The sequence below is a fragment of the Acyrthosiphon pisum genome, chromosome A1 (assembly GCF_005508785.2).
Source record: "Acyrthosiphon pisum isolate AL4f chromosome A1, pea_aphid_22Mar2018_4r6ur, whole genome shotgun sequence".
NCBI classification, from domain to species: Eukaryota; Metazoa; Arthropoda; class Insecta; order Hemiptera; family Aphididae; genus Acyrthosiphon; species Acyrthosiphon pisum.
This window is the reverse complement of record NC_042494.1, coordinates 76300459-76314751: the sequence shown is the minus strand read 5'-3', so window position 1 is coordinate 76314751 and position 14293 is coordinate 76300459. Positions and strand designations below refer to the sequence as shown.

General features: G+C 29.1%; 1 protein-coding gene across 1 annotated transcript in view; it reads left to right on the top strand.

Moving 5' to 3' along the window:
- The window catches only part of LOC100167238 (head-specific guanylate cyclase), a 343251-nt gene that overhangs the window by 16424 nt on the left and 312534 nt on the right, over positions 1-14293 (top strand). Inside the window, exon 2 of the mRNA XM_029487547.1 lies at positions 3570-3727. Coding sequence (XP_029343407.1) covers positions 3593-3727 — 135 coding nt within the window. The 5' untranslated portion in view covers positions 3570-3592. The remainder of the gene's footprint in view (positions 1-3569; positions 3728-14293) is intronic.

Here is a 14293-nt window from a genome sequence, read left to right as displayed (position 1 = left end):
TCGAACTAAGTTGTACACGATTTGGGCGATAGCTGATACCTTTACCTGATCGGTCATCGTGTGCTCATTTGTCGTATCTTTTACTGTGGTATGCGCCAGATTAGTCACCGTCAATTATCGTGGCCTTTCGCTCCGATGTCCAACAAGTATTCCCGTCCATGCCAATCTATCATATTCTTCGTCTGTGGGAGTCCGGGTTACGTAGGTGTCAAATGTACATATCATAGGTTAGACGTATTAGTTTCTTTGTTAATGTAATAAATAATAATTAGTCACTACTAGTCACTACTACAGATAATTTGTTTTGCGTACTGAATGTTATTTTTGACGCACTTATAATAAACACGCCCCTCTTACCTTGTATTAAGGCCATTCGTTTATACGATTTAATCTAAAATATAATACAGCCCACTATAATAATTATAGTATAATTACGAGGTAACAAATTTTGTTAATCAATATACTATTATTGTTTCCTCTGGTTTTTTTTCGTCCCTCAAATTTCCTTTACTATCCCCGCCGCCTCAACGCCGCTGATAACCTTCCGTTAACTCGTGGAAACTTCGCGCAAACGACGTTCGTGTGCAAAGCCTTCCCCATCGTCACACTGAAACGAGCTAGTTCGACTTTTCACAATTTCCATTAAACACTGATTGCTCGCAATGACATATTAAACGAGCGTTTGGCAGCCGGTCACCGCGATATCGACGTCGTGAAACCGTCACGTTGAACAGTCTCACGATTTGTTAATCATGATAAATAATGTTATGGTGTAAATTGGTAAAAATAAACATGTCAAAAATCGTGTCTGATTTTATACATAACAATAATAATAGTCCTTGACGTGCCACCCCTCAGGGCTGATCATTTTTCCACCCCATACATAATCGACGGAACTCTTAAGGCGGTATGATTTTATTATCTAGTAAAATAAGTTGTTTTTAAATAACTAAAATATACCAAATGCTTTTTCTTGTACAGTTTATAAAATAGTATATACAAATACAATGAGTTTAAAATATCAAAATATTATGTTAAATTGTATTATATAATATAATACATGTTTTATTTATTCACTAATAACATTAAACTGCCAATTCTAAAATGTATAAAAATAACAAACCAAAAGTACATAAATGTGTTATGTACATTACCTATTATTTTAAGAGTTTAATTATATTGCTTAGATGTAAAAAAATAATAAAATTAACGAGGTCACTTTAACAGTAGAATATTCAATTCAAATACAATAATAACATAATATCACTGTGTATGAATAATAATTCTAAGTTGAAACGATATGCCAGCTACTTATTCTATGAATATTTTATAATATAAAATATATCCTATATACATTTATATAACTATTAGAAATACTACACAGTAGTGCACACAAGATTTTTTTGGAGAGGGTTGAGCTAATAATAATTTTCTCGAAATTACCTATTACTGATACTAGAGATGATGGGGATTTTGTAGAAATAGTTTTTCAAAAAGATGATATTTCGGGGAAGGGTTTTGTGACCCCCTTACCTCCTCTCACACCTGGAGATCGCTATGTATACAGTAGATTCAAGTATTCAACTAACTTTAGCCAAATATTGCAAAATAATATATTATAAATTGTTATTAAATTTTAATTCAATACAGACGTGGCCGGTATAAGGACATTTTCGTGGAATCAAATGGCAAACAGTTAGTATAAATACATTATTTGATTGTACATTTCACTGTAGTGGAATGCTGAATTTGCAATTTGTACGATTAATACTTTTTGAATTACAATAAAATAATTCAAATTGTTCGAGGAAAATTCGTAAATACCTATTTGAATAGAGGTATTTGATAGGAATTCAATTTCATCAAAATTTGAATTTTTAACGCTTATAAAAACTGTGACGATGTATTTTCGAATTTTTGGGCTTCAGTAATACAATTTAATGCTGTATTATAACTTAAGAGGAATCTAGTATTACATTTTTAAAGTTTTTGACAGAGAAACAAAATTATTGTCATTATGAATGGTAAAAAATAGAAATGTCAAATTTATTTCAATTACCTACTTAAAAATAGATAAGTATTTCAAAATTTAGATTATGTCTGGACATTTTAATGTGAATATTTGGTGAACATTTTATAAGGCTCTACGGTTATTATACTTTCTGAACTACACAAACCCAAACCAAAATCGATTATCTACCCCGTCATCCAGCAGTATTGTTTGTCAGTTTTTCCTGATCATTAGAAAAAGTAGGTACAAAGATTTTCTAAATATTGACGTCTCAAAGTACCAACTAGATAAAATTTGCTACCAGAAATCCCCCTCAATGTTGAGGACTCTAACATAATATTCCCCGCTCCAAAACGTGACGACAAACACAAAGAATATGAAAGAACTATATTATATGCACATTGCACATAGTACGTTGTTCACTCCTCTCTAAAATGTACCCATAGGTTTATTATATAGTGTAGTAGGTATTCATAATAATGTTATAGAAAAAAAAAACCATAAGAAATAATCGTTTTTGCTTATTCACGTAAATAATAAATGATATAATATAGCGTTATGAGAAAATTACCTCGATGATGACATTATCGAAGCTATAATAATATATCAATTGTAAGGTGTAAACAATAGTTGTCGTAATAAAATAGTTAGTATATTTTAATAAAAAATAACTATCCTTTCATTTTTCTTATTAAATTACTAATTTATCGTAATAAATTATTTAATGTTAACTTATAGACTAAAGTCGTGTCCAATTCGACCCTTTTATTTTAGTCACGACATTATTATCATGATTCACCTAAGTTGGTTTACGCCAAGACGATTAACGACAGTTTAACAGCTGTTCACAATAATATGATTGTGAACTGCATAGTTACTACATATTTATAATTTACCAAAAACGCGGTCCATCCCAAAATGTAAATACTGTACTACTTACTTACTTACTTACTTACTATACCTACTGTAATATTCATCTTTATTTCTGGCGCCATGTTGGAAATATTCAGACTTAATCATAATAATCATAACGTGCACGACACTATCAAAGTAACTTTTTTGAAACTAATGTAATAATGTCTTGTAGTTTATTTATTCTTATCATTCTTTCGTGAACTTGAATCCGACGCCACTGTTTCTTTGTCTATAAGCACGATTTGCCACCGGGTAGGTTTTAATTTACTATGCAATACTACAGGTTACGGTATGCACGCCAACGAGGTAAAAATTATCGCCCAGATAAAATGGTTTTACATCGCCTAAATCCTTCTTAACGTTTATAACAACGTGGTCATATTATTAATGTCCTCAATCGTATCATAAAAGTGAATTTTTTCAGTACCAATTGCGCTAATTCTATGGATATTCTTAAATCTTTAAAACGATAACGTATGATATTCTGAATTATGAAATATGAATGATATAAAACGTATGCATGCTGCTACGGCGTTAACGACGACATGTTCTGCACATAATATTATTTTACCTTATCTCAAAGTGCATTTATATGTATGTGTGTGTGACTGTATAGTACAATCAACTTTTTTTTTTTGTGCAGATTTAATCGTAAAAATCGCAGAGATGTTTTGTCCGTTCAGCTCCGGACGCCCCGGTGCAGTGGCTCCGCCGACAGCAAACGCAACGCAGACTGAACAACAACGACCTTTAAATCTGAAGCATCTCAGCGCAGCTGTCAGAACTCTTACTTCGCCACCGGTGAGTACCTCTAACATTGACGATTGTGTAATGATATAATATTTATCTGTGTAAAATAATATTTATATACACGTGCAATGTGTATTGAGTATGTATTCACGGTACGCGTACTCATGGTTATAATATAGGTACCGTATTATAATAAGCATGCTCGAACTAAGGTTAAAAAAAAAATGATTTATCTGTTTTGTATACAACTACCTATCCCGTGACGGTTGCTCACAAAACAGAGAGTACTTAAACAATATTATTGCTTATTCGTATTCTCCATTCGTCATATTATTATTACAATACCGTCGTGGATTTTGATCTGTATCGAGCGGAAAAAAAAGTTTGCAACATTTCATTGTAATAATAGCATAATATTGTATTTTAATTGATGTATACATGTTAATAGTATATAAACTTCGTAGCCGACTGAAAAATAATATATATTAATCACTGGTTTCGGAATGTTGAGTTAACAGTATTATTCTCGGTGGTAAACTGAACACACGCAGGTGATGAGAGACAATTCATTATATTTTGTTGCTTGATGTTCAATTTATAGTTTTGAAAATTAACTAAGAATAAATTAATAAATCAAGTGACTTGACCAGAATAAAAAAAAATAAGTAATATTATACGTAAATAATATAATGGGAAATATATATTGCCGACCACCATAGTATATTGGAGGGAAGAAGACGAAGAAAAAGAAGGTTGTGCTTGATTCAAATATTCAAAACAATTGTTTATTCAATTTTTCTGTAATATGAAAACTATAAATTTATTTTATATCGTTTGACGATATTGTAAGTCAAATTATCTGAACATTATATTAAGATTTATTCGCATTGGCTCAAAACCAAAAGGTGATAATATCTCAAAATATCAAATTGTTCAGGAAACCTTCAAACTATTATAATATTATGATCCATGAATTATTTTTTATGATTGCTAAAATAGTCTAAAAATTAACAAAGTTATTTTGCGTTATGTCTTGCAATTTTTATTTGTCCAAGAAAAATTAACGTTATAAACGAACGTACAGTTATACTGTACAATCATATTATAAATGTTGTCTGGATGAATACGGTATAGCAATGTTTGGTTATCACTTAATTACTTTATCATATTGTGAATAAAATATAATATTTATTTTAATTTTTCAACCTATAGGAAAGAAGCGAAAGGTTCTATTTAGTATTTAGAGATTTAGATCACTATTAAATAACACATTTGTAAATTATTGCGTTGATTCGGGAACTTTAATTTTATAGATAATTTTTAGAATAACGCGTCTATAAATGGTTGTTTGTGAGCTTGAATTATCGAGCATTGATATAACTTATAACTCATATTATATTCAGACAAAAGTGGATTTTAAAAAATAACAAGTTATAGCAGCTTTCGGTCCATAACCACGAATTTAATAAAATTAATAATATAGCTGCTCAAAATTTAGTTAAAACATATACCGTTGAACTTGCAAGTTTTGTTTGTATCCGTAGGTGTATGGGGTTGCGATTATCGTCGAAAGTTTTGATATACATGTCCCGGAAGGCGTATTCATTAACGGTTTTAAATTGAATGCGTGGCGGGTGCCTTATGTTTGCGCGTAGGTATATTATATTGTTATTGTTTACACGATTTCACTAAAATCATTCTTTGCGCAGCCGAAAACAAAACCACGACGACACTTTACTACGCTATTATTCTCTAGGGGTAATGATATATTGTTAGGTTTGCGCGTTGCACATTTAGGATATGTATATACGTTCGCTGCGGGTTAATCGACACGCTGAAGAAAACTGCGTTTACAATACTTATTAATTCGCCACCTCAAACGACGCTATAAAATATGATATATCGTGCCCGACTTACACGATTCGTATAATAATGTGACGTGTCAATTTCTAAAGTTCTTCAGAAAACTATTTATACGTATATATGGCGTGTTATAAAGATAATAAAAGCTAACCCTCCCCCCACACACAAGCATAGGTGGAAACCCATTCAAATTTCATGGGAGGGAGCTTCGACCCCAAACAATTAAAAAATGAGGTGGCTGGACGGACTTTGGGGGGGCTAAGCGATTCACTAAAATCACGATGACACTGTGCCACGCTATAATTCTTTAGGTAATAATATATTGTAAGGTTCGCACTGTGTACGTTTGGTACACTTATGGCATAGTGCAAGCAGGGACATTTTTCTGGGGGTCGGGTGGTCTGTATTGTATCAACGGTACAGATCCTGATGATTTATATTTAAAACTAAAATTGAAGACTTTAAAAGTTGGGGGGGATGGCGAATATTCCTTATAGGTTAGGTCGGGTGTATATTCACCGCGGGTTTATCGTCACGCCGTTGAACGCTTTTTACAATTAACTCGCTACCCCCAAACGACGTTATAATATATTATGATTTTCGCATCCGACTACCACGGCGGTGTTAGTATATGACGTGTCAATTTTCAAAGCTCCTCGGCACCCTATTTCTCATATATTGTATAAATAACGCGTTTATACGTCGTGTTATATAGATAATAAAAGTATTTACAAATTTAAAATTACGTCACGTGAACAAGTCTAGTGAGAGGGTGGGAGGTTCACATCAAATTTAATATCTATGTATACAGTATATTGCACGTTGACGGGTGGCGGAAACCGCGGTGGTATAATATATATTATACCGAGTAACATTGTTACGACATTGTTAATGCCACACAATAAACATGTTGGGAGTACGTGGAGTCGTTTCCGCGGGTGTAACATAATATATACCGTTGAAAATGAGATAAAAAATTATTAAAAAGCATTTAGGTGCCATCAGCTATGTGGGAAGGTAAAATATTATAAGATTATGTATAGGTACCTAATAATATTGTACGCCCACCAGTGAGTTTCTACCCACACCGACGTCTCCGCGGTTTAATAATAATATGTAAATTGTTTATTATTGTATACAGAGTGATTATTTTATAACTATACAGCTTGTATACAGATTTTCTTTTTTTTTACTTAATTTAAAGTCTGTACAGCACAATATTTTTGAAAATTAAATTTTTTTTTTTAATCTTTACAATAATGTTTAAGTTGTTATTTTATATTTCAAACGACAGTATTATAATATACAATATACATATTTAGTTTTATATTTTTAACTCGAATGTTTTACTTCGTTGCACAACAGCGGGATAACGAACTATAGTTGTAGTTATATATTATTATTTATAAGTATTTTATATTTAGTTGAGCTGGGTAGAGTGACGTTATAGGGTTACCCCCAAACAATGTTAATCAACTTCACTGTCAATCTAAAACTAAAAAATGTTGTGCTCGGATGACATAAAATTGTGTAGGTAACCAAAAATCTATATTTTTAAAAACACATATTATATTAACAGAGAAAATGGCTGAATACATTATTATAAAGTGTAGTGATAAAATATTTACCTACATACCTACGTCCTACATCAGTATTATATGCTTCAATATTAATAATCAAAATTCACGGATAAACAGATACACAAATTTACAGATACAAAATTTTCAAGAAGAAAAATTCGTTACGTATCGACTGGGAATAGTCACGTGCCAACCGGAATAGTTACTTATCGGCTCGTATCGAAGTCTAAGTCCGATACGAATCGGTACGTATCTATCGCTTGTATATTGCACGTGATGTAACTTGTGACCCGACACTTATCGATACACTCTGATTTCTTCCTCGAAAATCATGATACATTTGTGTTTTAAGTTTGGGTACGTCTCTTTATCGATATCGATTTGTAACATTCCCACGGGTTATAAATGATATGGTTATTATTGATTTTATATGTAAATATTTTTTATCGAACTATATTACATAATATGTTTTTAGTCTAAATTGAGGCCACTCCACTGCAGGGAATGAACCCTGCGGGGTTTTATATAGGTACCACAATTAACGTAACTATATTAAAAGGTGTATACCTTTTAAATATATTGTTAAAATCTTCGATCTTTCTAATGAAAAGCCTTCGGTGAGTGGTTTGATAAAAAATTTAAATGTTCACATAATATACCGAGCTAAATCGTTTATTCTGTTTCCGAGATTATTATTATAAAGTAATCATTATTTATAATTGCCTCATATCAACAATAACCACACTGAATAATAAACATAAAAAAAATCTTTAATACTATCATACTTATCTCAATTTTATGGGTTTGGATTAACTTCAATAATTAAATGTAAACCATATTTGCATTGAAATATTGTATATTTTCGTATCGTTATTACGAGTGTTATTTAAAGAAATGTTCATTAATCCATCGCATATAATTTTATTTAGTCATTACCACACGCAATATATTACGAAATTACGAATTTTACTATTTATTTGTGGGTTGATAATAACTAACATAGCTAAACTTTATATCGTATACTGTTTTGTTGGATGTGAATGCAAAGATAAACATTGTTACTGAAAAATAATGACGTTAAGTACGTAGGCACCTACATAATATTATAATATCAGATCGATGAAATGTTCGCTTAAAATAATTCGTTTGTTGACGACAGATTTTTTTTTTGTTACATGACACATTTATTATAAGTATGTCGTCGAAGAATAATATAAACGGAGGTATACGTACAGCATTAAACAGGCACGTGATAAGTGTAAGCTGTTATCGCGATCGTGGTGATTTTCTACAGGTCTTATACTTTATTGATAAATCGCACAGAACATTAATTTGGCTAGATATATTAGGGGTTAAGGATTCGGCAGTCTTATCTGAAATGTTTGTTATTGTTGCGCTAACAAAGGGCATGTGCGCAATCAATATATAGAATAAAGGAATAATAGTGGGGAAAAAAGGTCGTCCTTTACGTGGTGGCGATGGTGGAGAGAGGTTAGTGTAGTTAAAAAAAGCAAAAAAAAAAAAAAAGGCGTGGTGTGAGATATAGTGTAAAACATGTGTTGTACCTACCTAGCGTTAAATATATAATTTTAATACTTCTTCCTATCCCTAAGAGCAAAAAATGTTTTAATTGGATTAAAGGTTTTGCATGAAATGTAATGGAATTAATAATATATTGTGTTGATTATTGTAGAGAGAGAGAGAGAGAGAGACATTTGTCTTTATTTTTGTATTTTTTTCTTAAGTTTAGAAAATATGATCCTACTAAGTTCTAATAATCGTGTGAGTTTAGTGATGTCTGATTGAAATGTGATTTTGTATAAATGGGATGTTATATAATATTAATTATTTTATTTTTGTATGAATAAAACTATAAAATACTACAATAATTATTCATTGTAATAAATTACTAAAATAGGTAATTAATAATATTTATAAATAATAATCTAATAATAAAAAAAGAATAATTTTAGTGCAAATACTACCATTAGGCAAGCCTGGGCATAAACGCGTTAAAAAGTTAAATGTTAAGTTAATTTTAACTTTTAACTTAACTTTTTAAAATTTAATTTTCATTAACTTAATTTTTAACTTAACTTATTTTAATTGATATTAACTTAATAAATAACGAGTTACTTTTAATCAAATTTAAGTTAAGTTAATTTATAAATAATTAAATAATAAAATGAAAATTATTATTGATATTGCATAACCATTTACTAGAATAGGGAATTACAAATATAGTTAAATCAATTTCTTAAATAAATATTTTACTGAAGTTTAAAGTTGGCTATATTCTCTAACAGTTTTAGACTTTTTGTTCCCTGAAAAAGTATTCAGAGTTTAAAATTAAGTACATTATTAAAAACCATGTTATTTTTATTTAATAATTTAAAAAAAATGTATAGTACTTATCTGTATTAGTGTATTAATAAATCAAAAGGTTGTATTTGTTTTGGAATTTGGAGTTTTGTATTTTTTTCTTACCTACTTCATAATTCTATTAATTCAGTACCCATGTACAGAAAAGCTATTAGCTATTTCCTGTGTTCAATAATATTTATGATTTTTATTATTTAAACCATATTACTGGGTATTTATAAAGATATTATAAAAGAAAAAAAAATTACTTAACTTAACTTAAGTTAATAAGTTAATTGAAAATGTTCATATAACTTTTAACTTAACTGAGTTAAAAAAAAAAATTAGGTTAACTATTAACTGAGTTAAAATGTTTTACATTAACTTAACTTAACTCAGTTAAAAATTATCATTAACTTGCCCAGGCTTGTCATTAGGTAATATAATATGATTAATTATACATTCATTAAAACAACAATGAAATTTATTTGTATGGTTAATTGAATTAAATAAACAATTTCATATTTAAATGTATTTCTAAAGCGTATATAATAAATACTTATCTCTCGTCAGAACAGGTATTTAATAGTAAAATAATTATTACATAATATATTTATTAAGAAAATACAATTTATTCTCATAAAAACTTAATAGGTTAAAAATAAAAATATCAACAAGCCATTTTTGTATTTATATTTTTGTTCGAATAAGAAGAATATATTTTGTAGTATTATTTACCTTATTAATAGTTTTTGAATATCAAAATTATTTATATATATATGTATATGTAGTATTATATATTCGTTATAATTTACAATATTAAATAAGTTTAAATTTCAATAAATAATTCAATATTTACATGAACAGAAAACATAAAAATATAATCTATTATTTTTTCATCGGTATAAGAATATGTAAGATACGTAAAATTCAGTGTACATTTACAATATAATGTAAACAGACTATTTTGAGGCGAATGAGTATTTCTTAAAGTATATTGTAATAGTTTAATTATTGTGAACACTATGATTGTCCGACTAAGTTTGAACATTTAGAAGAAAAGAAATTAAAATATCTTTTTTTTCTTTTCATAAACATTTTGAACATTTTGATAAAAAATGATTTATATTTATATAATAATATATAATTTTGTATTCATCCAACGTGTGACATCGCATCCGTCTTAAGCCTTACCAATTTTTAATTGAATTAAAATATGTATTATTTCAGTATGGCATTTGGTCAGCGTTGACTGTCGCGGACATACACATAGACTTAACTAATGACGTGACATAATACCCACAATCAGCTGAGTTAATCAATACTTCGAGTCGTTACGTGACTGCAGTGATATGGAAAAAAAAAATAATAACAATACGGGTCTGCCGTCTTGTCACTGTTCTCTACAGGGTACACAACGTCATAATAATTATAATCAATTTATTGCATCTTTAACAATAATATTATTTTTTAAACTTTTGTTTGTTCGCGAGTGCCCTTTTAGGCGTTCGAATGCGTTAAATTTGTCGTGGAATGATAATAGAACGTGCAGGTGTAGGGTTTTAATTACTTATTTCTATCATTGTGTACATTATGATAATTTACCGCAACTTTGAGCATCGATTGTCAATTTATTTTAATTGCGTGAATATTAACGGATAAATCTTACACCTGCTAAATGCGATAATAATATTACCTATTATAAAAATATAAACACGTTTTTACTCTGTACCTAGGTATAGGCTATATAGGTAGAGGTGGCTTATTACGTTTAAAATTCGTAAATGTAATATTCATGAGAAAATAGAGTTCGGTTGGCAAGTTTTTAGTTAACCGTATAGTAATGCATTTCCTAATCGGCTCAACAAAAACGTTCGTTCCACAACTTTTTCCTTGCACCATACGCCGTTCAAAAAAGTTTATCAAGAGAAACACAACCATCTTTCAGCAATACGTTGAAAAGAAGTTTATGTTGTTTATGCAAACACACCTTAAGTCTTGTACTCTGTCTCAAACCGGATCATTATAATATACCTTCCTGGGCATAAGCCCGTTTGCATGACGTATAAAATAAAATAAATTATTATACTATACTTATAGTAATAATATTATAGCAGAGTGTAATCTGCCAAATGAAATAGCTTTTCTACTGATCAATATCTAAACATTGGACTTAGTTCTTTTTGTTATTTCCCAGTATCTCGGTAAATACACGTCATTGGATTCAAATGAAAATAGGTAAAATGACGCACGTCAAAATTTCTCATAAGAAACTAATATGAAATTGGTCTCTTCTGCCTCTCAGGTACAGAAATATTTAAAATAGACAATTTGTAAATTTAGTTTTTAGACGAATAATTTCGGTAGGAAAACATTATTTTATTTACGTCAAGTAATTTATTTTTTTACATTTTTTTTTTATATAAATATTTTTTTGGTGCAAATTAATTTGAAACGTAATTATGTTGTTTTCAAAATATTCTTTTTTGTAATTTCCTGGCATAAGTTTAACATATTTTTTTAAATTACTTACTATCCCTATAATTTTTATAACTTTTGTCATACGTTTAATGAGTATCAGTTTTTTTTTACGTGCTTGCAGGCATTTAGTCCATTCCATTGTACCATGTGCATACATTTATATAGTATTATATAATATAATTTTTGATTTAAAAATTATATTTTGTACGTTTTCTTTTCAATAATATGTCAATTCCGAGTCAAGTTTGAACATTATACATATTGAGTAGGGTATGTTTTATCGTCGAATATTTGAAGTGAAACAACTGCGTGGCACGTACCAAACATTAAATTAAAAAACTTAGCATGCACGGATGCAGGATTTTAGTTTAATTTGTTAACTGTAGTTTGATTCATCTAGAAAATTTTGTAACTCGTAAGTTCATGCATGACGTTTGTTTGATATTTTTTCGTAAACTTCATACCGTTATAATAGTTTACGGAAATCGTATAACAGTTTTGATTTAGATGTTCGCCAAAACGTCTTTAGAAATTTATAGTCAGAATATATTAAGGCAATGTTTATACTAAAGCTTACATATTTCTAAACTTATTTGTCTAAATATTAGTTCGTTTTATAGTGGACTTCTACAAAAGTTCTTATCCTTCGTCTTGGCACATTAATATTAATCAATGTGTTACTGCAGCATAGAATAATATGATTACGATAGGGACAATTCCGTTTTTAATGTTTATTATTATTATTATTTTTTTTTTTTGTGTGTGTAGTAATAGCTCATAATATTTATATTACTACACACTACACTGATGTAAACTTGCACCCATATATTATTGTTCAATTGTATTGGAAAAGGTTAACGATAAAAAAAAAAAAAAAAAATAGGCACACTTTTGTCTTGGAGCTTTTGGTGATTTCAACACGAACAATTTTACAATACCGCATATACTCTGAAGTCGACGCACACAACCTCTTAAGGATTTCTCGTACTTCCTCAGGTATAGTACGTATTATGTGGTCGTCAGAAATACATATATTATACCTTTGCTTTCATCGATAACACAAGACCATAATAAATATCGCAGCAGAGGTACTATACACAGCAAATACGACCGTCCTTGTTCGTTAAGGATTATTCACTACAAGCCACATGCAGGGACTACCCCACTACCCCAGTGGTTATTTTTCTGATGGAGTGCGTACAATGGGTATATGCAAAGGTGGGCAAGTTAATGAATATTATTAACTCAAGTTAAGCTAAGTTAAGAGGACACAAGATTGATAAGTTAAAAATTAACAGTTAACAAATTATAAATTTAACTCGAAAAGTAAAAGTTAATATAGAAAAAACATTAATTTAACTCAGTTTAAAAAAAGTTAATCTATTTTTTTTAAATTAGTATGTAAATCACATAAAGGGTAAATTTGTGTTTCTAGTTTCTAATTTATAAATTATAAAAACAATTTTATTGAACTTTTATCATCATGTACACTGTATACCTTTTTACTTTTACTTTACCTACTATTATTTACTAATTTAAACTATACTCATCTCAAATTAATAATTTAACAAATACATTTTTTTTTATCGTATAGCAATTGAATGTCATAATACGTGAAGATAAGTACATGACATTCATATATATTATAAGTTATATAACATTAAAACATAAAAATTGTCAATTTGTAATTTAAAATTATTAATTTTATTAAAAACATTTATAATTGCAACTCGCATAATATATAATTTACAACTTGATAAAATATATTAATATACATAAAATTATGTTATCAAGAAAAAGAACAGAAATGTTTGTGTTTTTATATTGGATTATTTTTATTTTATACTGATATATATATATATAAGCGAAAAATTTCAAAATATTTTTAACTTGATGGATTTTTTTAAAATCAACTGAGAAAAGCTATGTTATTTCAACTGTAAATTAAACTAGTTAAGTTCAAAGGTTGATTAGAAAATAAACTAACTAGTTAATGCCCACCTTTGGGTGTATGTATTTAAATTTGATTTCTATAGTGATTGTGAAGGTAGGGTTGAATGCAATTTTTATTTTCTTATACCTATTTTATATATTCCGATAAACTACCTTATATGTTTATTACACGTAAAACGGTTTTAAATTTTCATTTTTAATACTTAATAATATATTAACAAAAGCTACCCTAAACACCGCCCTGTAGTAAAATATCAAAAAAAAACAATCGCTTCGGTTACAGACTTTATAACTGAAAAACCGATGGTCACTATTCAACGTTTTGTGGAGGGTAGTTGTCGTCCGCTGCACCGCGTAGTGGCGGCGATGGTGTCGAGAG